Source organism: Lagenorhynchus albirostris, chromosome 13, assembly GCF_949774975.1.
Source record: "Lagenorhynchus albirostris chromosome 13, mLagAlb1.1, whole genome shotgun sequence".
NCBI classification, from domain to species: Eukaryota; Metazoa; Chordata; class Mammalia; order Artiodactyla; family Delphinidae; genus Lagenorhynchus; species Lagenorhynchus albirostris.
The window spans coordinates 9,174,246-9,200,644 of record NC_083107.1 but is presented as its reverse complement, the minus strand read 5'-3'; the positions used below and the strand labels follow the sequence as shown (position 1 = coordinate 9,200,644).

General features: G+C 47.5%; 2 protein-coding genes across 8 annotated transcripts in view; one reads left to right on the top strand and one right to left on the bottom strand.

Moving 5' to 3' along the window:
• Positions 1 to 3,372, bottom strand: part of KANSL3 (KAT8 regulatory NSL complex subunit 3) — a 41,366-nt gene extending 37,994 nt beyond the window's left edge. For 6 of the 7 annotated variants that reach the window (XM_060168809.1, XM_060168810.1, XM_060168811.1 and 3 more), the window contains exons 1-2: positions 3,291 to 3,372; positions 2,031 to 2,295 (exon numbers count right to left, since the gene is read on the bottom strand). In XM_060168809.1, coding sequence (XP_060024792.1) covers positions 2,031 to 2,245 — 215 coding nt within the window. In that variant the 5' untranslated portion in view covers positions 2,246 to 2,295; positions 3,291 to 3,372. Of the gene's footprint in view, positions 1 to 1,479; positions 1,900 to 2,030; positions 2,296 to 3,290 lie in introns of those variants that run through there. The other variant, XM_060168814.1, reaches the window with a different exon arrangement.
• Positions 3,373 to 9,876: 6,504 nt separating this feature from the next.
• FER1L5 (fer-1 like family member 5) overlaps positions 9,877 to 26,399 on the top strand; it is a 48,355-nt gene continuing 31,832 nt past the window's right edge. Inside the window, exons 1-13 of the mRNA XM_060170035.1 lie at positions 9,877 to 9,961; positions 12,159 to 12,211; positions 12,800 to 12,891; positions 13,570 to 13,678; positions 14,710 to 14,764; positions 15,224 to 15,333; positions 17,283 to 17,411; positions 18,588 to 18,650; positions 19,386 to 19,436; positions 24,309 to 24,339; positions 25,015 to 25,130; positions 25,361 to 25,484; positions 25,909 to 25,961. Of these exons, the coding sequence (XP_060026018.1) occupies positions 9,877 to 9,961; positions 12,159 to 12,211; positions 12,800 to 12,891; positions 13,570 to 13,678; positions 14,710 to 14,764; positions 15,224 to 15,333; positions 17,283 to 17,411; positions 18,588 to 18,650; positions 19,386 to 19,436; positions 24,309 to 24,339; positions 25,015 to 25,130; positions 25,361 to 25,484; positions 25,909 to 25,961 (1,071 nt within the window). The remainder of the gene's footprint in view (positions 9,962 to 12,158; positions 12,212 to 12,799; positions 12,892 to 13,569; positions 13,679 to 14,709; positions 14,765 to 15,223; positions 15,334 to 17,282; positions 17,412 to 18,587; positions 18,651 to 19,385; positions 19,437 to 24,308; positions 24,340 to 25,014; positions 25,131 to 25,360; positions 25,485 to 25,908; positions 25,962 to 26,399) is intronic.

The following is a 26,399-nucleotide window of genomic DNA, read 5'->3' as shown; positions in this document are numbered from 1 at the left end:
TTCATATTTTAAAATGTTAAAGAAATCCTAGTGCCATGAGGGTCCTTCACTGCACCAACTTTGTCACCCAAAATCCGATGTCAATCAAACTGGCCCACTGGCTATCTACCGAACATCACTTTAACTTTTTGACCTCAAGGATGTTATTGTATCCATTCCCAATGGCTGGAATAATTACACCATTATGAAATGAAGTGAAATAATGTGCAGCTAGATTTGGTGGTGGGTGAAATAGCTGATTATCTTCTGTGGACCAGACATTGGACAAGATACTTAGACTTGTCTTCCTAAAATAGAACTCCTGATTTCACCATTCCAACCACATCTTCCCCAAGCCTTCCCCGACTCATGGCACCACCCAGCTGCTCAAGCCAGAAATCTAAGAGTCATCCGAATGTTGCCTTTCCCCTTAACCCTGGCTACTCCTTCCAATTCACTACAGCAGGGCATGTTGGATGGATCTACAAAATACACCTCAAGGCCAACCGTTTTTCTCCACCTGTTACTATTCCTGCTCCATCAGGCTCATGATCTCTGGCCCCAACCACTGCAATGGTCTTCTAGCAGGTCTTATCTACTCCACTCCTGCACTATAATCTATTCAACAAAAATTCAGAGTGATCTTTTCAAATAAAAATCCAATCTCTAGCTTAAAATCCTTCAATGACTTCTTACCAACTCTTAGAATCAAATTCCTACATGAGGTAGCCTCTGCCAACTTCTCCCTTAGCTCCCACTTATACCCCCATTGCAACCACATTCTGGACCCAATGGCCTGAAAAGAGTTCCTAAAACATGCCAAACTCCCACTTTCAGGGCCAATATGTGGAGTCAGTCTATAAAAGGACATAATTTTCTGAGTACTGAAATGACCAAATCCACAAAATCTCACTTTAAGAAAATATCATGAGATATGAACACAGGAGTCTCAATATCAAGAAGCTATTACATAACTAAGAGAAAGACCTCAAATTCTATTTAAAAGAGCTCTTCAGTTATGCCCTAGGCCAGAAGCATCAGGATTATGCTGGATTATTCCCTAAAGTCACAGACCCCATGCCCTGTACATTCAAAGCAGGCCAACAAAATGCTGCCCTCACTGGGAAAAGAAATAAAAACCACTATTCTACACGTGTTGAACACACACATCATGGTACTTCTAGCTCATTAAGGCTCACTGGGGGATCTAAAAAAGCAAAACACGAGATCTCTATTCTCCAACAAACCTAAAACCTGTGCCAGGGGAAAGATTAAACATCAGGTCAGATTAAAACAAACAAACAAAAAAACCTCTTCCCAATAAAAGTTTATAAAATTATTAAGGGCATGATTTAAGCATCAAAATAGAATATATCAACAAATCTTGAAACACCAGTAATCAGAACACCTTAAAGGTCAAAAGAACTGCTAAATGAGTTTATTTAGGCCAAATGTAATTCTATCACATATTACATGGTAAATTTATTAAAAAGTCCTTACCCTATAATGTAGGCGGGCTGAATATGTAACCAGACCTAGGAAGGGTTAAGATCAACCCATGGTGACAGTTCTGTAACAAGCTAAGACAGAAAGCAAGGTCCTGGGGCATATGCTCCTCAACTTTCCAGGTGAAGCCAGGAAAAGCAAATCGAATTACCATAAAAAGGTTATTGCTGCCAGTGTTGGAGCCAGATCACTGGACTAAAGGAATGAGTCTAATCCTAGGTGGCAATGTTTAAAAGTCAACTCTTCAGTCTTTTTCTTCACAGTTGAAACAATCCTCTTCAATTCCTCTTCCCAGACAAGTCCTGTTATCTAAGTTGTTTGCTTTCCTTTGAACATCTTGCTTTCCTAACTCATTAGATGTCTTGATGTAGGTGTCCACATATAGGCCTGATAACCTCATGATGTTTAACAGTGATGCCTGAATTAAACATCCAAGCCCCACCCCCCCTTTACCATCTCCCACAGTAAAATCCGCTCTAATCTCCAAATCTGATCACTGCCCAGTTAGGGCAATGGCCACCCTTAGGAGAGAAGCCCAAACTCACATGGTACTTTCGTGCTGCCTCCGGGGCGTAACAAAGAGCATGCGGGTGGGGCGGGCACTACTGGCATCTGGGTGGGCACTCCACGGCTTGGCATAGCTATGATCCAGAAACACCAGGTCCAGCTCCCGCTCATGCACCGAAAGCTGGAAGAGCAGCGAGGTGCCCATGCGCCGCGCTGACGTCTGGAAGTCCCTCTCCCCACCGCGGTGGGCCATGTCAGAAGAGGGGCAGCAAGTCAGAGAACGGGTACCTGCATGCTAGTCACCTGCAGTGAAAAGTTCCAGTTTAAGTCAATTCAAATGCTCAGAATTTCTTCCAACCTAGAACATCTAACAGGCTTCTTACTTTTGTGACCTTCTAGCATTCGTCACTGAGTATCCATCACACTACAGACCCTTACCCACGTAGGGAGGGTTCCTGAGATCCCACTCCACCACCAAAAAAGGCTATAGCACCACCTCCATCCTCAGTCTCTACAATTTGGTCCACTGCAAAGCCGAGGGACTCCAATGTTCACCAAGGCAGATACTAAACTTGCTTGTCCAGCGCCCTAATTTCCTACGTGGGCGGGACGGGTTTTGGCAAACACGAGGAATTACAAATACTAATAATTCTGAAGCTAAGGGTCTCTACGGCTGCACACCATTCTCGAAAGCTTCCCAGAGCCGTCTCCAGCAGTAGCGTGAGCATCCCAGGAACAGCTGCTTAACGTGGGCCTCACGGAAGCCCTTGACGTCTCGTTTGTGTTAAACAAAAGTTTTGCAACGACTTCATAATGTTCTGGAGTTTTAAAAATATACAGGTGAGAGCTCCTCCCCAAAATCTGTAACAATGCTATGCGAGGAAGACCCCTCTCCCTCACCGAGGCCGGGGTGGTCCCTGGGGAACCGCCCTCCGCTCCAGGTACCCTTCGGGGGTCCAGCCACCGAGCCTCAAAATCGCCCCAGCTGGTAGCCAGGGCTTGTGATTCGCACGTTACAGACGGAGGCGCCGGTTCAGGGGGATGGAGTGACTTAGCCAAGGTCACCGAGAGTTCACGACGAGGAGGAGCCGCCTCCCGCCCACCCCGGCCCCGCGCAGCGCCCGCGTCACGGCGGCCCGAGCCCGCCCCCGGCCCCACACGGCCGTCCGACCCAGGCCGCCCGGTCCCCGCGCGCCCTGGGAGCCCGGAGGTCCTCACCGAGACCCCCGCCCACACCGACCCGGGCCTCGACCCCACCCCGGGCCCGCCACCCCCGCCGGGGCCGACCCTTCCCTCACCCGCAACCTTCCGGCCGCGCGCTCAGCCCTGGCCGGATTCCTGTGCGCTTGCGCATTACCGCCTCCAAGCCCCGGCGCCCCGGGCACCGAACAAAACGCGGAAGTGGATTAAAGCCTGGGAAGGGAGGGGCGGTGAGCCGCAAAACCCGGAACGGACATAGCTGCGGGGGAAGAGAAGAGCCCAGAACGCGAGCGGGTCTCGCAGGCAAGACAGCGCAGAGTCCGGAGTTCGGGCCTCTTGCATCTTCAGCAGGGAAAACTAGGGCGAGGGAGGAGGCTGGCTCCTGCAGCCCCTGTTCTCGCTTCCCCGCATTGTTGCTTTGCCAGGTGGCTGGCATACTTCTTTTCTTTAATTAATTTTTATTGGAGTATAGTTGCCTTCTTTTCAAATCTATGTAAATAACTGTTTAAGAAACAGATTTACGGGGGCTTCCCTGGTGGCGCAGTGGTTGAGAATCCGCCTGCCAATGCAGGGGACACGGGTTCAAGCCCTGGTCTGGGAAGATCCCACATGCCGCGGAGTAACAAAGCCCGTGCGCCACAACTACTGAGCCTGTGCTCCGCAACAAGAGAGGCCGCGACAGTGAGAGGCCCGCGCACCGCGATGAAGAGTGGCCCCCGCTCGCTGCAACTAGAGAAAGCCCTCGCACAGAAACGAAGACCCCACACAGCCATAAATAAATAAATAAATTTTAAAGAAACAAACAGACGTAGAAAACTCATGGTTACCAAAGGGGAAAGCGGGGAGGGGGATAAATTAGGAGTTTGGGATTAGCAGATACAAACGACTATATATAAAATAGGTAAACAGGGGCTTCCCTGGTGGCGCAGTGGTTTAGAATCCGCCTGACGATGCAGGGGACACGGGTTCGTGCCCCGGTCCGGGAAGATCCCACATGCCGCAGAGCGGCTAAGCCCGTGAGCCATGGCAGCTGAGCCTGTGCGTCCGGAGCCTGTGCTCCGCAACGGGAGAGACCACAAAAGTGAGAGGCCTGCGTACCGCAAAAAAAAAAGTAAACGGTAAGGTCCTACTGTATAGCACAGGGAACTGTACTCAATATCTTTAAATAAACTATAATGGAAAAGAATATGAAAAAGAACATATATACGTGTGTGTGTGTGTGTGTGTGTGTGTGTATAACTGAATCACTTTGCTGTACACCAGAAACAAACACAGCATTGTAAATCAACTATACTTCAATTAAAAAAAAACTGTTTAATTTATAATTGTGATAGTAAGGGCTGGTATTTAGAGAATGCCAATCAAGTTCTAAGTAACATAAATAACCTACTTCATTTAATCCTCTCAGTGACTTTATATGCTAGGTTCTATTATAGTCATATCCATAGAAGTCAAGTATTTTGCCTAAGGTTACACAGCTAGTAAGTATCAAAGGCAGAACTGGAACCAGGCAGCCTGGCTTCAGAACCTCCTCACAGCTCCACTCCCCACCATGCCTACTGCAATAAGGAAAAGTGGATGGTGATCTGAGCACGTAGAACAGCAAGCCAGCCTTGCCTACTGCAATAAGGAAAAGTGGATGGTGATCTGAGCACGTAGAACAGCAAGCCAGCCTTGGCTTGGGTGATGGGGTGGGTGTCCCTGGGAAGGTGACCTTAAAGCTGAAACCAAAGGAAGAGAATACGGTAGCATGGTAGATGCTGGGTGAGAAGCTCTCCAGGAGAAGGAACAGCAAAGACAAAGGCTCTGGGCCAGAAAACAGCTTTAGAATATTAAAAAAAAAAAAAGTGGCAAGAACAGTGTAGCTAGGAAGCAGTGGTCAATAAGTGGAGAGAGATGAGGTTGGAGAGGCAGACATAACTCAGACCCTAAAAGGCCCCAGATGCCCCAGTAAGAATTCTGGTACTGACCATAGATTGCTTTGAGTTAACTTTCCTCTGTGTTTTGTAAAGAGAGAGTAGATCCTAAAGTGGGGGATGTTAACCTTCTTTGTATCCTTCAGAGAACATAGCCAGGATATAGGGAATGGATCCTGTGTTGACTGATTGATGACCGATCAGTTGGTTGACTGACTGACAGTGGGACACCAAGGCAAGAAACGTGGTTCAAGAAGAAAAATAAATCTTTACCACTTCACACCCGCTAGGATGTCTAAAAAAATCAATGGTGACAACAAAAAATGTGATAAAAAGTGTTGGCAAGTACATGGAGAAATTGAAACCCTTGTACATCGCTGATTGGATGGTAAGATGGTGCGACCTCTTTGGAAAACAGTCTGGCAGCTCCTCAGAATGTTAAGCATAGAGTTACCATATGACCCAGCAATTCCACTCCTACATATATACTCAAGAGAATTGAAAACATATGTACACATAACAAGTACACAAATGTTCACAGCAGCATTATTCATAATAACCCAAAAATGTTAACAACCTAAATGTCCATCAACTGATGAATGGATAAATAAACTGTGGTATATCCACACAATGGATTTATCAGCTCATAAAAGGGAATGATGTACAGTTGTCACCTGGTATCCAGATTGGTTCCAGGACCCCCCTTGGATACCAAAATCCAGATGCTCAAATCCTTTACATAAAACAGTGTAGTATTTGCATATAACCTACACACATCCTCTCAAATACTTTAAATCATCACTAGATTACTTATAATTCCTAATACAAGGTAAATGTTATGTAAATAGTTGCTGATGCACAGAAAATTCAAGTTTTGCTTCTGGGAACTTTATGGAATTTTTGTTTTTTAATATTTTCCATCTGCAGTTGGTTGAATCCATGGATGTGGAACCCATGGATTCGGGGTGGCCAACTGTACTGATACATGTTACAAAATGGATGAACCTTGAAAACATTATGCTAAGTGAAAGAAGCCAGACACAAAGGCCACATATTATATGATTCCATTCATATGAAATGTCAGAATAGCAAATCTATAGAGACAAAGTGGATTCATGGTTTCCAGGGGCTATGGGAAGGGGGAAATGGGAAGAGACTGCTAATGAATATGAGGTTTCTTTTCAGGGTGATGAAATGTTCTGGAATTAGATAGTGATGACAGTTGCACAACCTTGTGAATATACTAAAAACCTGAACAGTACTGTTTAAAAGACTGAATTTATGGTATGTGAATTATATCTTAGTAAAGCTGCTATTAAGAAAAATGCTTTATTGTTTTAAGACACTGAGATTTTTGGAGATGTTTGTTACCTCAGCATAACATAGCCCATCCTGACTGATACATCCAGCCAGACTATCAGTCAAGTGCAAGGGTGGAATAAAGACATGTGCAGACCTACAAACACTCAAAAAATTCAGAAAGCTATGGAAAATCGTGTTCCACTAAGATGAGGGAGTAACTCAAGAAAGAGGAAAGGATCTGGGAAACAGAGTCCAACACAGGAGACAAACGGGGGAATTCTAAAACTGGTGGTGAAGAAGGGAAGCCCCAGGATGATAGCTGTGCTACAGGGCTGGGGAGCAACCAATGTAGACTAGAGAGGAGAGGAGGCCAGGAGAGATCTCTCCAGGGCTCAGGGAAAATGAAAAAACTGGTAAAATACCTGATGGCTTTGAACCTGGGGGAGACTGTATTAAAAGGAGATCATAGGGCTGTTGAAGGATATTAAAAGACTTGGTCAGACTTTTAAGAAAAGCAAGCAAATGAAAAAACGAAGCAATTTGTAAATTACAGAAAAACACAAAGTTGTATTAGAAAGGACGAGGAGGACTTCCCTGGTGGCATAGTGGTTAAGAACCCACCTGCCAATGCAGGGGACACGGATTCAAGCCCTGGTCCAGGAAGATCCCACATGCCGCAGGGCAACTAAGCCCGTGCGCCACAACTAGAGCCTGCACTCTAGAGCCTACGAGCCACAACTACTGAGCCCGTGTGCCACAACTACTGAAACAACTAAGCAATGAGCAACTAAGCCCGTGCTCTGCAACAAGAGAAGCCACCGCAATGAGAAGTCGGCACACCGCAACGAAGAGTAGCCCTAGCTCACCACAACTAGAGAAAGCCTGCGCACAGCAACGAAGACCCAACGCAGCCAAAAATTAATTAATTAATTAATTAAAAAAAAAAGAAAGGATGTGGAATTGGAGGGTACTACTTGATCTGCAGTTAAAAAAACATACATTATTATAAAAATGAAAATACTGAATGTAGATTTAGCTCCCAAATGAGATACAATTATGAGAACAGGATGCAGGAAAGGCAGGTGTAAGAAAGCTGCCATGGTGTGATAAACAGCAGTAGATAATATCTAAAAGTGATGAGTTGGGGGAAGCTTGGGAGAGAGAAGCTAGGAGGTGGGAAAGGAGTGAGAGATGATATAAAAGAGATGACTTGATAGACAGAGTCTCAAAGTGAAAAATTCAAGGGATGCTATTTAAATATGCTATTTAGAGGTTAATACTACTATTAGGATGACAGGAAAAGAGCAGCCTTCGGTCCATCTCTCCCCACACTTAACTCTCTTGCCCTGGCACTTATCCTGAGCCTTCGTTCTGCTGTTTTTTTCTTTATACTCTGATCAGCACTGTGTATGGGTTTGTATCTTTTCTCTGCCCCTCTTCCTTCCTCAGCACACCAGGTTTATCATTTTTTTCATTCTTTGCCAATTTGGGAGGTGATAAATGGTATCTTGTTGTATTTCTTTGCTTATTAAGGAGGTTGAATTTTTTTTAACATCTTTTTTGTTTTTTGGGCTTCTGAGTCCAATTTGGCAAAGTGATAAACAGTATCTCATTACGTTTCTTTTTTTTTTCATAAATTTATTTATTTATTTTTGGCTGCATTGGGTCTTCGTTTCTGTGCATGGGCTCTTCTCTAGTTGTGGTGAGCGGGGGCTACTCTCTTGTGGTGCATGGGCTTCTCACTGTGGTGGCTTCTCTTGTTGCGGAGCATGGGCTCTAGGCACGCAGGCATCAGTATATATGGCTCACGGGCTCTAGAGTGTAGGCTCAGTAGTTGTGGTGCATGGACTTATTTGCTCCGCAGCATGTGGGATCTTCCTGGACCAGTACTCGATCCCGTGTCCCCTGCATTGGCAGGCAGATTCTTAACCACTGCGCCACCAGGGAAGTTCTCATTGTGTTTCTTTGATTATTAAGCAGGCTGAATTTTTTTTACATCTTTTTTTTTTTTGGTCCATTTGGACAGTCATCTAATCTATACTTTGCCCCATTTTCCTTTGGAGTATTCATCTTTTTCTTATTGAATTATAAGAGCTGTTGCAAACATTCCCTACTTTGATATACCTTTATTTATTTATTTTTTTTGTGGTACGCGGGCCTCTCACTGCCGTGGCCTCTCCCATTGCGAAGCACAGGCTCCGGACGGGCAGGCTCAGCGGCCACGGCCCACGGGCCCTGCCGCTCCGCGGCATGCGGGATCCTCCCGGACCGGGGCACGAACCCGCGTCCCCTGCATCGGCAGGCGGACTCACAACCACTGCGCCACCAGGGAAGCTCTGATATACCTTTTAAGGTATATTTTTCTGTACAAGAATCTTGAATTTTATGCGGTCAAATCTATCTGTCTCTTCCTTTTCCTGGGTTTGCCTTTTGTGTCATGCTTAGTTTGGAAAATTATTAACAAAGCAACAAGCATTGTGTTGTGTTTACATTTCAAGAAAAACTGTCAGGAAGTACTTTTTAAACCTGCTGAAAGCAGTCCTAACACCAAGATCACACATTCAGTTTTTTTGGGTTTTTTTGCTCTAAAACATACCCATGCGTGTTTTAGAATGGGTAGTAAGCTTACTGCTAAATTGTTTCATCAACGAATATACTTTTTTAAAACATCTATTAATTTTCACGCTAACTGTTGGATAAGGTATAATTTATATAATGTTCAACCCTAAAGCAGAAAAAACTTAGGGACAAGAGCAATGACCCCGTTCCATCCTCATGCTGAGAGGCCTTGAGGGCAATGAAGATGCCACAGCAAGATAATATGTCAGTGAGATTTTTCTTTAACCTTACAAACCCAGCTGGCGTAAGAGCTCATTGATGAGAAAGCTAGTTTCTGTTGGTTCAAGAGAGACTCATGTCTAGACTCACGTTTCCTTTAGAGAAAAGGAGGCCTAAATGTTTGCTTCCACATTAGGAAGGACTTCTGAAACACCACTGAAATCGTCTTTGATTTCCTTATTTCTTTTCTCAACTCACCTCCCTTCTCTATTTTCTCACCTAAACTGTGTGACTTTGGCAATGATTCACTCCAGATAACTTGCTTGTATAAAGGGCAGATATTATCCTTCTACCTGATCTTGAAATCAGAAGGACAGTAAGAACGAGAGAGAAAAGAGAACGGAAGGAGGCAGTGAAGTTCAGCCAAACTGGTTTGTTTCTACAGCCCTGGGCGCCTCAAGCCACTGGCTTCGTACTCTGTGATTTCTTCTTCCTTCCATTCTCCTCATTCCTCTCCAGAACCAAGAACCACCACCCAAGAACCACTGACCTTTGTGACATCACCTCTCTTGCTAAGCAACACACTCGGGACCTTCCTTACCCCCTGAGCCCTGGGAGAAGCTTTGGACCAAGTTGCTCCAAGAAGGAAGCTTTGCCAGAGAAGGACGGAGGGAAGTAGGTGGAAGAGATGCTGCGGCTTGTCGTGTGGTCGGCCAAGATTAGCCCACCCCTGAGCCCCCCACCCAGACCCTGCGTGTCCGTGTACTTCAGAGGTGAGAGCCAGGAGCCCCGAGAGGCAACATACGTTCAATGAAAAACTAGATTTATCGGTGCCCTACTAGGTAAAAATGCCCTGTGTCACAGAAAGGTGAGGTAGACACCGTCTGGCTCTTTCAAATTTATCATCCTTGTTGCTATTATTTCTCTTAGTATGACTCCTCTGCCTCCCATTTTTTCCGGAGAATGACTACTGGAGAAAAAGAAGATGAATACTTCTCAAGTTTCTTCTATGAACTAGGGCTGTGCCAAAAACAGGTTAAAAAAAACCCAAGTACCTGCTTCCTAGGATGGCTGTGAGGATTTGAAAAGATAATATACAGACAGGTCTTTGTACAACTTCTAGTAATAACTGCTCAATTGGATGAATTACTTTTATAATCAACAAAGTTTCATCATAAACGTAATGATTTTTGATCCTCACAACAATTCTATGAGGCAAGTTTTATTGTCTCAATTTTTCATAGATAAGGAAAAAAGTCCAAGAAAGGTGGGAGGGGTGGTGTAAAGGATTTATGAGAGAAAATGAAAGAGGTTAAGTGTATCTATATAACAAAGAGCTGGGAACAAAAAGGGGAAAAGGGAAAGAAAGATGAACAGTCTGTTGGAGGAGAGAAAGGGGGTGGACACAGGCAAATGAGGTTTTCCAGGAAGTGTGGGGAGTGAGAAAATTGGGACCAAGAGAAAATAGGACACAGTAGTTTCCAAAAGAAATGAGCGAAGACTGAAATTCCTTAAAGTTTTTTCTGGCCTGTGAAACCCTGCTTGCTGAGTATGCTATCACTCAGAGATGGAACACTCAGGACTCCAGGTGCACAGGGTGATGTAGGTTTATGTCCCCAGTTTGCGGGTTGAAAGAGGTGTAGTGGAGGTTCAGCATGTCTTTGCCCTGAAACTAATTTTATGGTGAACCGGGGAACAGTCTGATTCCGAGCCATCTTCCCTGTCACGTCCCAGGCATTGTCCTTCTCCTCCTAGAAATCTCTCTTACAAAGATGCCTACAGGGCTTCCCTGGTGGTGCAGTGGTTGAGAGTCCGCCTGCTGATGCAGGGGACACAGGTTCATGCCCCGGTCCGGGAAGATCCCGCGTGCCGCGGAGCGGCTAGGCCCGTGAGCCATGGCCGCTGAGCCTGCGCGTCCAGAGCCTGTGCTCTGCAATGGGAGAGGCCACAGCAGTGAGAGGCCCATGTACCGCAAAAAAAAAAAGAAAAAAAAAATGCCTACAACCCAGAATCCTGGGTTTGCCCCCAGATTTCCTACACATTTTTATAACTGAATGTTTGTTTGAAATCTTTTATTCCTTTTTCACCTGTCGTTTCCAGCCCCGCTTCCCCCATATACCATCCCCTACAGTGTCCCCCTTTCCCACTACTGGACAGGCACAGAGAGTCCCCTGCTTCTCCCCCCACCCCCGACTGTCTCCTCTCTCTTCTCTCTCACACACATTCTTTCCTTGGGAAGAATCTCAAATTTAGCAATTTAGAGGTTCTTTGCAGGGCTATAGACTGTTCTTTGTTAAAGATATTTCTGGGGAAGGCATATTTTAGTGGATAAAGAGCTGTCAACCCATTAGAGATATTTTGGGATGTATTAGGGTACACTAGCTTTGCTCGGTCACAGCGGAACCCTTAAATCCCAGTGCCTTAACACAACAAAAGTTTACCTCTTGCCCACACCAAGGGCTGCATCGACAGTGCAAATCAGGCAACAATCCTGAATGACTCCTCCAAACAGTCGTTTAGGGACCAGCTGCTCTTTGCTTGTGGCTGCAAAGTCACCAGGTACCACCCAGCAGGTGGCGCGAGCGCATGTGGAGAGTGGGGAGGAGAACGGAGACTCTCATGGGAGAGTTTGGGAGCCAGTCCAGGCTGTGGTGAGCACGGATCCCACACTCGGTTGGCCAGAATGAGTCACACGGCCGCACCCGGCTGCAAGATGGCTGGGAACTATGTACCCAGGAAGAAAATGAAATGAACACATAACATTATCTGACACATGGGGTGATGTCACTCTTATAAAAAGTGAGAAAATTTGAAATCTCCAGAGTAGGAAAGAATCAGTGCTGTATCACATCTGCCAATGTAGACTTGATGTTTTCTACATCTAGATAAGTCCTACCCCTCTTTGCTCACTGGAACCTAGACTTTGAAATATTTCCTACCACTAATGCCGGCCCCTTGGTGTCTTTGCAGATGTCCAGAGGACAACTCATGAGGTGGAAGGCAATCACCCCATATGGAACGAGGTAAAACACATCAGGCAAGCCCAGATGAGGCAATGACAAGCCCCACAGTGAGGCTGGGTCCAGACCGTGCCCAGAAGTCTAGGGAGGGGACAGGGAGCCTCATCAGCCTTTCCCAAGGCTGGAACATCGTGCCCTGCAAGTAGCCTCTAAGCTGAGAAGGCCGTGCAGGTCTCGGGGCCACAGCAGCTCTTGGCCCATCTCACCCACTCTGGGGATGGACCCATCTTGTCCAACCGGGCCGTCCTGATGTTCCCAGAAACCTGAAATAGAGACAGGGCTCCTTGTGTAGGATCCCCTCTCATCTACCATCCATCCATGTCCCCCCACCCAGTCCCCAAACCCCTTAGCTACTAACAAGCCCACAATACTGCTTAACTCCCACAGTTAAGCTGTGGGAGCCCAGGTAGGTTGCCTGGTCCCTTGGTGAAGGTAGCAAATGCCATCCTCTTAGGAAATTAGACTTGAGGGATATTCCTCAGTTTGAGAGAAACACAGTGCCAGCCCGTTCCCCGTATCTTTTCGAATTTCCTAGGAGGATGGAAAAGGGAGGGGAGAGGGAGGATGTTGACCTGTTTGTGCCTCCCACAGACCCTCATCTGGCACCTCCGGAACCGCCCCCTGCAAAAGGACTCTTTCCTGCAAATCACCCTTCGGGACATGGGCTCAGTAAAGAAGGAAAGGTAAGGCTGAGAGAGAGACAGGAGGAGCCTGATTCTCTGACTAAAGCTACGGCAGATGCTGCGTCTGTAACTCACTCAGATGCGAGGACCAGAATCCACTCCAGACAGCTAATGCAAAAAAAACAAAGGTGGGGTGTGTGTATATGAAGGCTAGGTATATAGATGGACAGATCAACTAGAACTAGGAAACTGGGGACCCAGGGACAGTTCTGTCTCTTCTGAAGGCACAGAATCTTAAATCTCTTTCTCTCTGCCCAACCCTGGCTTCTCATCACAGCCCCATTCTAGTGCCTCACTGAGACTGGGGCTATGGCATCCCAGGTCAAAATTCCCAGGACAGAGAATCTGACTGGCCCAGCTTTGGTCAGGTGCCCACTTCCTGGTCCAATCAGCTGTTACTTGGCACAGGTCCCATTCCGGAGGCGTGTGGGTGCAGAGCTTCTGGGAAAAGGCTGGGCAGGGCAGAGCCAGTAACTGGGGTGCCCACTGTCCAGGAAGCCCCAAAGCCAATTCCCAGAGAGTTGAGATGCTCCCAGTCAACAGCATCCTTCCTGAAGCCTCGGTGGGCAGCACAGCTTCGAGGAGGGAAAGACATCTCGGGATAAAGTCATGCCTGGGACGGAGAAGGACACCATTTCCTCTGGCTCAGGAGCTCACACCTGCTCTTTGTCTCCCCAGGTTCATTGGCCTGGCCACAATACTGCTCAAGCCCTTGGTGAAAAAACCAAGTGAGATCCTTTTCGTGAAGGACCTGACCCTGCTCAACCATTCCATGATGCCCACAGATGTGAGTCGGGCCCTAGGAAGGGTGCGTGGAGGAGTGGGGGCAGCTGGTGAAGCTGAGCTATCCGCTCCAGCAGAGTGCCAGTGTGCCCCCAACCCAGAGAGCGCTTTCTGCCCTGCAGGGGACCCATCACACTTCCCATCATCTCCCCAACTTCCCCGTGCTGCCCTCCATCCACCTACCCACATCTCCACCCTTCGTCCACCCATTGAGATTGAGTGTTCAGTTGATTGTCCACTGGTGTCAGCAACTGTGCAAGGCCTGGGATACAAAATTGGATGAAACCCACATCTGTTGTCACTCTCGGTGACAAGTGCCCCAGCACGTGTATATTGGGGTCAGTGAGCTATTTCACTGAGGTCAGGAGAGAATGAACAATTCCACTTGGGAGGAAATGGAAGGCTTTACAGGGGAGGTGATTAAGATGTGTGGAAACACGTGAAGACCAACCAGATGAGAACAAGCAAAAGTGATTTATTCAGAGCTTGCTATATAACAAGGGAGTCAGCCACCATCACTTGGTTTTGACAGAGACTCAAAGGCAGACAGAGGAGTGGGAAAGCTTTATGTTTAGAGCACTTAGGGAGTGTTTAGGGCTCGATTCTGATGATGGTCTGGAGGATGGACGGTCAGTGAGAGTGCTTGCAGGCAGGAGGTCAGTTAGGTGTTTGCTGGAGTTCCCACATGAGGTCATAAGACATTGGGCTCGGAGGTTAGCCTCAGTGGTTCTAGACTGGTCTCAAGTCAACCCTCTCTCTCCTCCCCACCCTGCTGCATCCTCTTCTGTCACCACCACTAATGTGTGCCTCCTGTATTCTTCAAACCCCATCCATGGTAACCCATTGCTCTCTCCAGTTTATAACCTCCCTCCATCCCAGACCGCAAAGGCCCCCATGGTGTGGTCCTGTGCCATGGCCAGCATCACTCCACCCGGGAAGACTGGGTGTGGCCCCTGCCAGGCTGGACCAGGTTCCAGTGCTATGATTTGGCCGAGGACTGCAGGATCTTACAGCTCCCCTGCCTTTGCTTTGCAGTGCACTCTCACCCTACAGGTGGCCCTTATGACCCCCAAGGATATCGAGAAGATAGGTATGTACTTCCATGGGACTAAGCCCTGCATTTCACCAAGCATAGCTGGATGGGCTCTTGGGGATCTTGGAGACTCAACCACTGAGCCCTACAGAAGGATAGTGACCAGGTTAGGGTCTGTAGGCCAGATCTCCGGACACCTGCCTGAGGTCACCTGTCCTCCCAATGTGTCCACTTGTCGTCTGTAGACAGAAGACCCAGCCTCCAATGGGCTGCAGAGAGAGGCAAGGATGGCCATTTCCAAGGGCCTCCATATGTAGAGTGTGAGGCCCAGGGTTGCCCATGGTGGGTGGAGACCATGGGAATGTCTGGGGAGGATATGTGCCCTTGTCAGGGCCTCTTGGCCATGATTTTAGTCAGGAGCTGGTCACTGGGGATAGAACACGGAAATGGGGGAAACGCCTCCAAGTCTCCTGAGCCCCAGCCTCTGAGAGCCCACCATGGACTATGCTTCCCCAGGCGATGAAGACCACCTGGCCATAATGGCACAAGAGGTGGCCAGGCAGCAACGGATGTTTCCCAGCTCCGCTGTACACAAGGCTCTGTCCCCAAAGCCTCAGCACTTCCAGGTAAGGCCGTCCAGGGTGAAAGCCCACATGATTTGGCCGACACCCTCACTGTGTTCCCAGGCCATCCCTGCCTCTCCACAAGGTCATGGAGGAAGGTCAGGGCTTCAGATGGGTCTCCAGGTCCTCAGATCTTCACCACATCCTCTGCCCCTCCAGGGGCCATTCTGGGAAACTTCTGCATGTGGCTGAGGCTGGAGCCAGCTCCAGGGAGGCGACAGGAAGCACTGAGGGCAGTGCACACCAGGCCCTGGCCATGCTGGGGAGGCAGGGCTGAGGCCTGGACCCTGCCCTTCAGGAGGTGGCAATACAAGGCTAGCCTTGGGCAAGGAGAAATGAGCTGCACAGCAGAGGCTGAGGAGAGTTCGAGGGGATCCCTGGGAAGCTACAGGGATTCTGGAACCCCCATACCATGGCTTACCAACTTACTTCTGATCTCTAACCTGTAATCTAACGTTTCTGCCATGGTTGGAGCTGCTCCCCAGCCAGCCACGTGCTCAGGAGACTGGGAGTCATCCTTGGCTGCCCCTCCTCCCCCCACCCCACCCCCCGCATCCAGTCAGTGGCCAAGTCCTAGCTCTTCATATCACCTGGCCGCACCCATTTCTCCATTGCCTCTTCCATCCCCTGGTCCCAGACAACAGCGTCCCTTCTCTGGACCACCTTGAATAGGCTCCTCCCAAACTCCCAGCCCCCAGCTCTCTCCTGTCCATTTTTCAGTCCAAGTGGTCTTTCCAAGATGTCATTCTTGGGACTTCCCTGGCGGTCCAGTGGTTAAGACTCCATGCTCCCGAAGCAGGGGGCATGGATTCGATCCCTGGTCGGTGAACTAATATCCCGCATGACGCGGCCAAAAAATAAATAAAGTCCTTCTTATCATGCCATGCGTGTGCCTGAAAATGTTCTTAAAAATGAGGACTCCCAATGTTCTCAGGACATAACCCAAACTCCTTACGATGGCTTCCCAGGCCCTTGATAACCCAAGCCTGGCCCCCAGGCCACTCTGTCCCCTGCCCCTGCCCCGCCCCGCCCTGCTGTAACATCCTGCACAACTTACAGTCCCCGCTCTCAAGACTTTCTCCCCAGCCACCAGGCCTTTGCACGTGCTGTCGCCTCCTTTGGAGAACGTTCCCTCTCCCCATTGGCCCTGTCCCTCTTCACGAGGCTAGCTGGCCACAGGATAGAAGGTCAGCATGCCCAAATCACTACCCTTCCTATGTACTAGTGCATAGGGTAAAGTTCTGACATGAGGCCTGTTTGCATGGTTTGACCACTCTTGTCTCTGATGGTCAGGTAGCTGCATGTGTATTAATCCTTGAAGGGCCCCTGGACTTGATGGAGACACAGGAGGCCTCGTGGAGAATGGCCGGATCCACGGGCTGGGCTGGGAGAGCTGCGCGCTGTTACTACCTCTAGTCACGACAGGCTCCCACGACTGTGCCCTGCCAGCCGCCGCCATCTCCAGTTCCTTCCCCTGGGGCCTTAGCCAGCTTGGATCTTACGGGCTCTTCTCCCTCCCACCTTCTAATTCTAGGCTCAGACTTCATCGTCCCTTTACTGAGTCTCAGGAAAGTATATAAAAGCAGCAGAAGAAGAAATCACAAATCAGAGATCAAATCACAGATCATAGATTCAACTGCATAGAACTTTAAAATGTTCGATTCTCTAAAAAGATCGCAGACAAACATGAAAAGACAGCAAACTGAGAAATGTTAGACTTTATTCTGTAACTAGTCCCTACCACTCAAGAAACACCCAAGATGAAAAGGGCAAAGTGGAGGTGACAGTTCCCAGAAAAGGAAAGAGAAGGAACCATGGCCTTCCCAGGGCCCATGGGGTCGCTTTCTATCCGCAGTAGATGTTTCTTATCAGAACATATTGTTCTTCTAGAGAAGAGTCCCCACTGGGGAAGGGGAGCCCAACGTCAAGTTCCCCTGTTTGCTCCTCTGCAGGTCCGAGTGAAGGTGTTTGAAGCCCGGCAGCTCATGGGCAAGGACATCAAGCCGGTGGTGAAGGTGGTCATTGGAGGCTACCAGCACCACACGCGGATCAAGATGGGAAATAACCCTTTCTTCAATGAGGTGGGCAGCACGTGCCCTTCAGAGCCGAATGGGGGCACTAGGGCCAGGAGGGCCAGCCAAGGGATGGGCATTTCCTGCCGGCAGCCAGCAAGCTTGCTCCCTGACACGGGTGCTTTCAGTTGTTTGTTCCACAAACTCTTACTGGGCATGGAGGGCCAAACACTGGGCTTGGCACAGGGAATAGAGAGCGAGTAATTCCGAGCCCTGCATGGGGGGAGCCAGTGGTCTGTGGGGGGCCTCCCGCATATGTGAACACATAAAGGATGACAACCGGGCAAGACTGCGGTTCACAGGGATGGCAGCCGCGAAATGCAGGCCCTCTGTAGCCTGGCCACTGCAGAAGCCCCACCTCACAGCATCGTGTCTGACACGGTAGGAACTCCATGAACATGCGCCGAATTAATTGATGACTAGACCACCAAGGAAAAGATAAAAGCACGGTGCAGCAGGGGTTGGAGAGGACTCCGAAAGGGCAGGATGGGGAAAGATAATTCAGGAAAAAGGAATAGTGTTCTCAGAGGCCTGGAAAGGAGAAGCGGCAGGGCTGGTTGGCAGAACTGTAGACACGGGTGTAGTTGGAGGGGAGTGGCCGGAGGTGAGCCTTCAAAACGCCCTGGGGCCCCGTCATGGACGGGACTTGGGAGCCATGGAGGGATTCAAGCAGGAGAGTGACAGGGCCCGGTCTGCATCTGGGGGAGGAGGTTCTGGCTGCAGCAGGGAGTGGGGTGCAGTGGACCGAGAGGGCGATCTTTTTTTTTCGGCCGCGTTGCTCAGCTTGTGGGATCTTAGTTCCCTGACCAGGGATTGAACCCAGGCCCTCGGCAGTGAAAGCGCAGACTCCTAACCACCGGACCGCCAAGGAATTCCCAGGGCAATCTAGAAGGAAGCCGGGGCTTGAATCTCCATCCCAGGGCAGTTAGCTGGGCCTTGGTCTGCTTCTGACAAGTCCTCCAGGGATCCCTTATCCTGCCCTTTGCTGGATAGAAAACCCCTCCGGGACCTGGCAGGCCTCTGCTTCTGTGGGAGGAGCGGTAGGTGGTAGTGAGCTGAAAGCCATTGAAATGGGTGAACAGCGGGGCAGAAACCTGCTAGTCTGAGGCTTCAGGCTTGCTGAGTCCCTGGGGGAAGTGGTGGAAGGAATGTCTCCTAAACACACCCCGACTCTCTCTGCTTCAGATCTTCTTTCAGAATTTTTATGAGGCTCCTGCAAAATTCTTCGACGACACCATCTTAATCCAGGTGAGGTGCTGGACAGGGTGGGTCCACTTTCTTGTCCCACCTCAATTCTGGAAAGTGCGTCAGCCCCGCATCCTTACCTGTAGAGCTAGAGTCACATCAGATGGTCTTTCTGACCCCAAGGCAGCACCTCTGCCACCTTCTTTATCCCGGCAACCAGACACTCCATTCATTCATTCATCCATTCATTCATTCCACAAATGTTATGGAAGGCCAACTGATAGGCCCTGAGCTCAGCTCCGAGGTGAACGAAGCAGCCCTTTCCCATGTGCCAGTATTCTCACGCCACCCTTCAAATGTCCCCTCAACACGGGACATCCCTGTCTCCAATCAGAGGGAGCCCGGTAACAATGGTGAGCATGTATTTATCAAGTGCTTCCTATGTGCCCAGCACAGGGCTAAGGGGAGCAAGACTTCTCCCTTGAAAGTTCACATGTTCTTGAGAAATAGCCAGGACAGCATGCAGGGGAGAAAGTTGAGTGCAACAATTTGCTTTGTGGAGAGCAAGTGAATTGTCCTCTCTGATCGATTTCCTCATCTGTAAAATGGAGCTGCAATATATGAACTTCACAGGGCTCCTCTGCGAATTAAATGAGAAAAACCACATGGAAGTGTCAGCCATTAGGAAGCATTGAGTAAATCCTGGAGAATCCAGATGTACCCTTATGATTCCTCCCATGGGGCTGGGGGAAATTGGGCTTGTGAATAACTGAGATCTTTCTGGAAACTCCCCTGCAGGTGATGAATTCCTCAGTGATGAGATTCAATGCAGAGATCGGGAGATTCCAAGTGAGCACTGGATGGAGGAGGCGCGGTTTGGTGAAACAGTTACAGTGACCCACCCTGGGCTCTATGTCTAAGTCTAGGGGAAAGGATTTTGATGCTACAAGATCCAGATTTGGATCCACCTACCAACTGGGTGATTTAGACAAGTTATTCGGAGCCTCTACTTCCTCATCTGTAAAATGGGGATAATAATATACTCAACCCACAGGGTCATTGTGAGGATTAAAGTATGTAACATTTATGAAAGCGCTGGGTGCCACGTTGAATCCCCCCACACTTATGACACTGTGGAAGCAGAGGACTCAAAAGGTCGACCAAATTGCTGCAGAAACCTAGAGAAAGATTGCTGCCTATGAAGACAAGAGTAAAAAGATTTGCTTTGGGAAAGACCCAGGTTGAGAAGTGAGGAAAGTTCACACGGTCATGAAGGGCTAAACTAAGATTCTCCAAATCCAGGAAGATCAGGAAAAGTTAGGGTTGCCAGATTAAATACAGGATGCCCCGGAAATTTTGAATCTTAAACAACAGGTACTTTTAAATATAAGTATATCCCCAGTATTTCATGGCTCCTCATGAAGTATTGCTTGGGACCTACGTATACTAAAAAAGTTGGCGTTGTCTGAACGCGGGTTGGAAAAGAATTTCCAGACGTAAGGCAGAATGTAAAGAAGATAGAATTTATTAGAGGGAAGGGTCGCTGCTAGAACAGAGGGCCAACTTCCTAGTAGTCTGGGAGAGTCGAGCCCGAACGTGTGCTATTGATCAGTTTTTATAGCCAGAAAACAAAGGAATGGTCCGAGGTGAAATTTTCCTTTACCAGTTGGTCGCGGCACATATACCTTCCTTCTATAGGATGGGAGCGGGACAGGGCAGATGCCTTTCCTTATTTGGGACAGGTCCCATCGCCCAGGCGGGCGTTGCCCAGGTGGGCTCAGGAATTTCGTAACCATCGTAACATGGTAGGGAAGGTGATTAAGAGTCTGGCAGGGGGGTGTACCGCTGAAACTTTTTCAGGCAGGGTCGTCCTTTGTCCTTGAAGCACCATGGTCCTTGAAGCACCACATTGTTTATCTGTAACTCTAATTTAAGCTGCCATCTGTATTTTCATTTGCTAAATCTGGCAACTCATGGAAAAGGGCCCAGCCCTTGGGAAAGGCAAATTTAGGGCAAATCAAAGTAAGGTTTCTTTCTCACTACAGTACTTGTAATAAGCACAAGAAGGGTCATGACCTGCCCCTCCCCCACCTAACCCTCAAGGAAGCAGCACAGGTTTAGAAATTAAGAGATTCTAGAGAGGCTAGGTAGCGGGAGGTCAAAATGTGTTTTTTTTTTTTTTAACATCTTTATTGGAGTATAATTGCTTTACAATGGTGTGTTAGTTTCTGCTTTATAACAGAGTGAATCAGTTATACATATACATATGTTCCCATATCTCTTCCCTCTTGCGTCTCCCTCCCTCCCACCCTCCCTATCCCACCCCTCTAGGTGGTCACAAAACACCGAGCTGATCTCCCTGTGCTATGCGGCTGCTTCCCACTAGCTATCTATTTTACATTTGGTAGTGTATATATGTCCACGCCACTCTCTCACTTTGTCACAGCTTATTACCCTTCCCCCTCCCCATACCCTCAAGTCCATTCTCTAGTAGGTCTGTGTCTTTATTCCCATCTTACCCCTAGGTTCTTCATGACTTTTTTTTTTCTTATATTCCATATATATGTGTTAGCATACGGTATTTGTCTTTCTCTTTCTGACTTACTTCACTCTGTATGACAGACTCTAGGTCCATCCACCTCACTACAAATAACTCAATTTCGTTTCTTTTTATGGCTGAGTAATATTCCATTGTATATATGTTCCACATCTTCTTTATCCATTCATTTTGACAAAGGCCACTGTGCGACTTCCAGACGATGACCGACTGTTGAATACGTTTTAGAGGTCAGGGAAAAACCTGAGCTTTTAAAAATATATATATTCCTTTTTTGGAAAATTTCAAACATACACAAAAGTAGAGAGAATGGTATCATGAATTCCCCCATCCCCATCACTCACCTTCACCAATTCGTTGTCAATCATGTCATCATGTTTTATCTACACCTGCCCCCTCCCTCTCCCCTACAGATCTTTTTTTCTTTTTTTATCCCCCTACAGATTTTGAATCAAATCTCAGACATCATTTTATTTTTAAGTATTTCATTACCTATTTCTAAAACATACAGATTTTATTAAGCATAACCAAAGACGATGACTACATCTAAACACCTTTTTATAATTCCTGGAGAGCACTAATATCTAGTCAGTGCTCACATTTCCCTAATTGTCTTGTGAATTCCATTTACAGTTTGTTCAAATCAGGATCCAAACCAGGTGCACACACTGCAGTTGGTTAAAATGTTACGTTTAGGTGTATTTCATTCAGTCGGTCCTGCCCCCTAGTTTACCTTGCCATTTATTTGTTGAAGCAACTGGATAGTTTGTCCTGCAGTTTTCCCTCAGTCTGGATTTTGCTGGTTGTACCTCCAGGGGATCAGTTCTCACGTCTCTCTGCCCAGGTATTTCCTATCTATAGGCTAGATCAGACTTGGGTCAATTATTTGGCAAGATGATGTCACCAGGAGACACAGAATGACTGTTGGTCTCTTTTTATGTTGTTAAGAGCTATTGATGATCACTGCCTAGATCTATGGCTTCGTTAGAGGTGACTGAGTTTCATTTTGGTTTGTTTTCTTCTAGCTTTATTGAGGTACAATTGACATACAATGAATTATACTATTTTATTTAATCAGGATCTTAGTCCCCCGACCAGGGATTGAACCCGGGCCAAGGCAGTGAAAATGCTTAGTCCTAACCACTGGACTGCCCGGGAATTCCCTATACATATTTTAAATGTATAATTTCATGTTTTAAAATATGTATACAACCATGAAACCATGATCACAATCAAGGTAATGAACATATCGATCATATCTATCACCCTCCAAAGTTTCCTTGTGCCTCTTTGTAATTCTTCCCTCTTCCCCCAATCCTTCCTGCTCCCATCCCCAGACAACCACTGGTCTGCTTTCTGTAACTACACATTGCTTTGCATTTTCTAGAATTGTATCCAAATGGAATCATACAGCATGTACTTTATTGTTGTTTGGCTTCTTTCAATCAGCATAATTCTTTTGAGATTCATCCATGTTGTTGCATGGATCAATAGTTCATTCCTTCTTATTGCTGAATAGTATTCCATTTATGGACATACCACAGGTTGTTGATCCATTCATCTGCTGATGGACGTTTAGATTGTTTCCAGCTTGGCGCTATTAAAACAAAGCTGCTGTAACACTGATGTATAAGTCTTAGCATGGACCTATGCTCTGATGTCTCTTGACTAAATATGTTAGAAGTGAAATGACTACCTCATATGGTAGGTGTGTGTTTAACTTTTAAAGAAAATTCCTAGCAGTTTTTTCCCAAAAATTCCAGATAGGTTCTACCATTTTATATTCCCACCAGCAGTACATATTAGAGTTCCAGTTGCTCCACATTCTTATGCAAACTTGATACTGTCCATCTTTTAAATTTTGGCTCTTCTAAGTACGTGTGGTGGTATCTTGTCGTGATTATAATTTACACTTCCCTGATGATGTTGAGCATCTTTTCAAGTATTTGCTATCTAACTTCTTTGATGAAGTGTCTGTTCAAATCTTTTGCTTGTTTTCATTGGGTTGTTTGTTTTCTTACTATGGAGTTTTGAGATTTTCTTATATATTCTGGATACAAGTCCTTTATCAGATAAATGATTTGGAAAAATGTTCTCCCAGTATATCACATCTCCTTTCATGTTCTTTTCTTTCTTAAGGGTTCTTTTTTTTTAAAAAAAAAATAAGTTTATTTATTTATTTTTGGCTGTGTTGGGTCTTTGTTGCTGCACGTGGGCTTTGTGGCGAGCAGGGGCTACTTTTCTTTGTGGTGTGCGGGCTTCTCATTGTGGTGGCTTCTCTTGTTGCAGAGCACGGGCTCTAGGCACACAGGTTTCAGTAGTTGTGGCACGTAGACTTAGTAGTTGTGGCACACGGGCTCTAGAGCGCAGGCTCAGTACTTGTGGTGCACAGGCTTAGTTGCTCCACGGCATGTGGGATCTTCCCAGACCAGGGCTCGAACCCGTGTCCCCTGCATTGGCAGGAGGATTCTTAACCACTGTGCCACCAGGGAAGCCTTCTTTCCATTTTCTTAACAGTGTCTTTCAAAGAGCAGAAGTTTTACATTTCGATGAAGTCCAATTTATCAAAAATTTCGTTTATGGGTTGTGTTTTTGTTGTTGGATCTAAGAAATCTTTGCCTACCTAACCCAAGGGGCTGACTGAGCTTTAAAGCAGTCCTGCATGCAAAACTTGGGGCTTGCTCTATGGACCCTTCCAAGGGTGGCCTGAATGTTCTGCGGTACCTTGCCCCACACCACCTTCAATCCTGTACTGCATCCCTCAGGCCTCAGGGAGTCAAAAACTGTCTCCCAGGGGAAAGGGGAAAACCCACAGTCTCTTTACCAAGTCCTCCCTTGACCATCCCCTTCCCCAGGACGGGAGACACCTTTCCCCACCCCCCAGGGGTAGGGAAGAATAACTGCTGTGTTGGCCAGCAGTGCTGGTGGGGGTCAAGAATCCTTTCAATCCAGGTCACCTCACTTACTAGTTGTAAAACTTCGGGCTCAAACTCAGTATCCTCCTCTGTAGAGTGGAGGTGATAATGGCCTCCACTATGATAATGGCCCAACTTCCAGGTCATTGTAAAGATTAAAGGAATTAGGGTGGAACAAGTACTCGTATTGTCATCAAGTTGGTTGGCTGGAGGCCCTAACTAATCCTTACTCTATTCTTGTCTTTTCAGACAGATATTGGGTTCATCTACAACTCTCCAGGTAGGTAGCAGTTGTTGGAAATATGTGTGTCTTCTGAGAAAAACCAGGTCAGGTGTTGAAATCATCTCAAAATCCCTGTATGTTCAACACATGGGGGGGAGAGTATTAGAAGGTGTGAATTATTTTCTGTACTTAACATTTTACTGTACTTCATGGTATTTTATCTTGTTTTATAATAGCGTCTTTCTCTACAAAAATCAAAGCATCTCTTTGGGTCAAATGCTAATTTTTTATCGCAGCCTTGGGTTGAATTTCTATTTTATGCCAGTGTTTGAATTTTGTTGCTGTTGTTGTTTATTTAATTTCTTTTAATTGAAGTATGGTTGATTCACAATGTGTGGCCAGTGTTTGAGTTTTGAGTAGACCTGACCATAACATACATACCAGGTTGAGGTTGGGACTTAGGGTTGGGGAAAATATTTACCTCTCTCAGACCAGGACAGTAACAACTATAAGTTCCCTGGATGGGAAAGGAGGGTCCCTATTTCCTAAAGGCAATAGCGGGCAGCTTTTGCTTAAAGGTAGGAGTGACTCCCATTTCCCCCTGCCCCTGGCTGGGAACCAGAATATATGAGACACGTTTCCACACCCGCCTCCTACAGAAGCAAAGGCTGGTTTCAGGGAAGAAGAATAGAGATTGGAGGCTGGTCTCCCATGGGCCCTCTGCCTCTCCAGGTCACACACTCCTGAGGAAATGGCTTGGCCTCTGCCAGCCAAATGAACCCAGCAGTGGTGTGAGGGGCTACCTGAAAGTCACCATCTCTGCCCTCGGTGTGGGAGACCAGGCACCGGTGAGGCTGTCCCCCCAACACCCCAGGAACATTTCCTACCCTGGCTGCTTCCGTGGGGTCCCCCGTGGGCCCCCCAAGAGGCCACTGCTCTTCACATGCTTTCGTTTGTCCACTGTGTCCCTTCAGGGTTGTCCATCCCCACCCCAACCAAGCGGAAGGTTGGGGAAGCCAAGTCTGCTGGCCGTGACCTCCCTAAGACTCTGACCCCATTAGCTCTCTGGTCTCTCCAGGTAGATCAAAAGCTGACCTACAGGGCTGAGGACACTGACATTCAGATCTTCAAGTCATCGGTGGTGCCCATCAATGTGGCCTACTTACAGTTCTTCATCTACTGCGCCGAGGATCTCCACCTCAGTCAGTCAGGGCGGGGGAGGGGCTGACCCTGAGGTTCCCTAGCCGGTGGCACTCTGGTTTCTCCTGGGGCTCCCCAGTTCCGTCTTGACACCACGATTTGGGGTGGGGGAGAGAGGGAGACTGAAATCTGCCAAGAATGGTTTTATGAAGGTCCCTTTAAAATGGGCCATGTGCCCCTGCCCTGTCTTTGATGCCCAGATGCAGACTCAAGGTTCCCTATGCCAGGCCCCAGCCCCGCTGCTGTTGTGTGCCAAGACACACAACAGCACGTGGAGACAGGGTGGAAATGGGAGGTGTCTGCCCAGGCGGCACCAAACCAAATTAGGGGGAGGGTTTTAAGTTGTTCTGTCACTTCTCCATTTCCTTCTCCTGAAAAAAAAAAAATGCTGCTATCTCAGAAATCTTTTAACTTCTTTGCTCTTAGAGAAACACCACTCAGTGAGTCCTATGTTGGAGGTGGAACTAATTGGGGAAAAGGTAAGTGTAAAAATGGTCTGAGACTTAGAGAAATTGGCACCTAAAAAAAAATGGTGTGGAGGAAAAGTGGCCAGGACCCCAGGTGTTGTATCCCAGTTCTTCCATTTATGGGTGATATGATCCCACTGGACCCGGGCCTCTGTGAAGGTGGAGGCCATGGCTTAGTCAGCCTGTATCCCAGAGCTGTGTCCAGTGCCCTGCATAGAGAAGATGCCCACCGAAAACCAAACACCCAAATGCACGGATGAGTGGACAAGTGGATGAAACAACATGCCCGCAAATGCACAACATTGAAACTGTCACTGTCCGCTTTGGACCTCAGTTTCTTCATCTAGAAGTTGAAGGTTCTGGGCAAGAGAGTTGCTGACATTCCATGAACCTCTATGAACATATGGTAGCATTTTCCAAAGGGTGTTGATGGATGTTATGTGCAAAAAA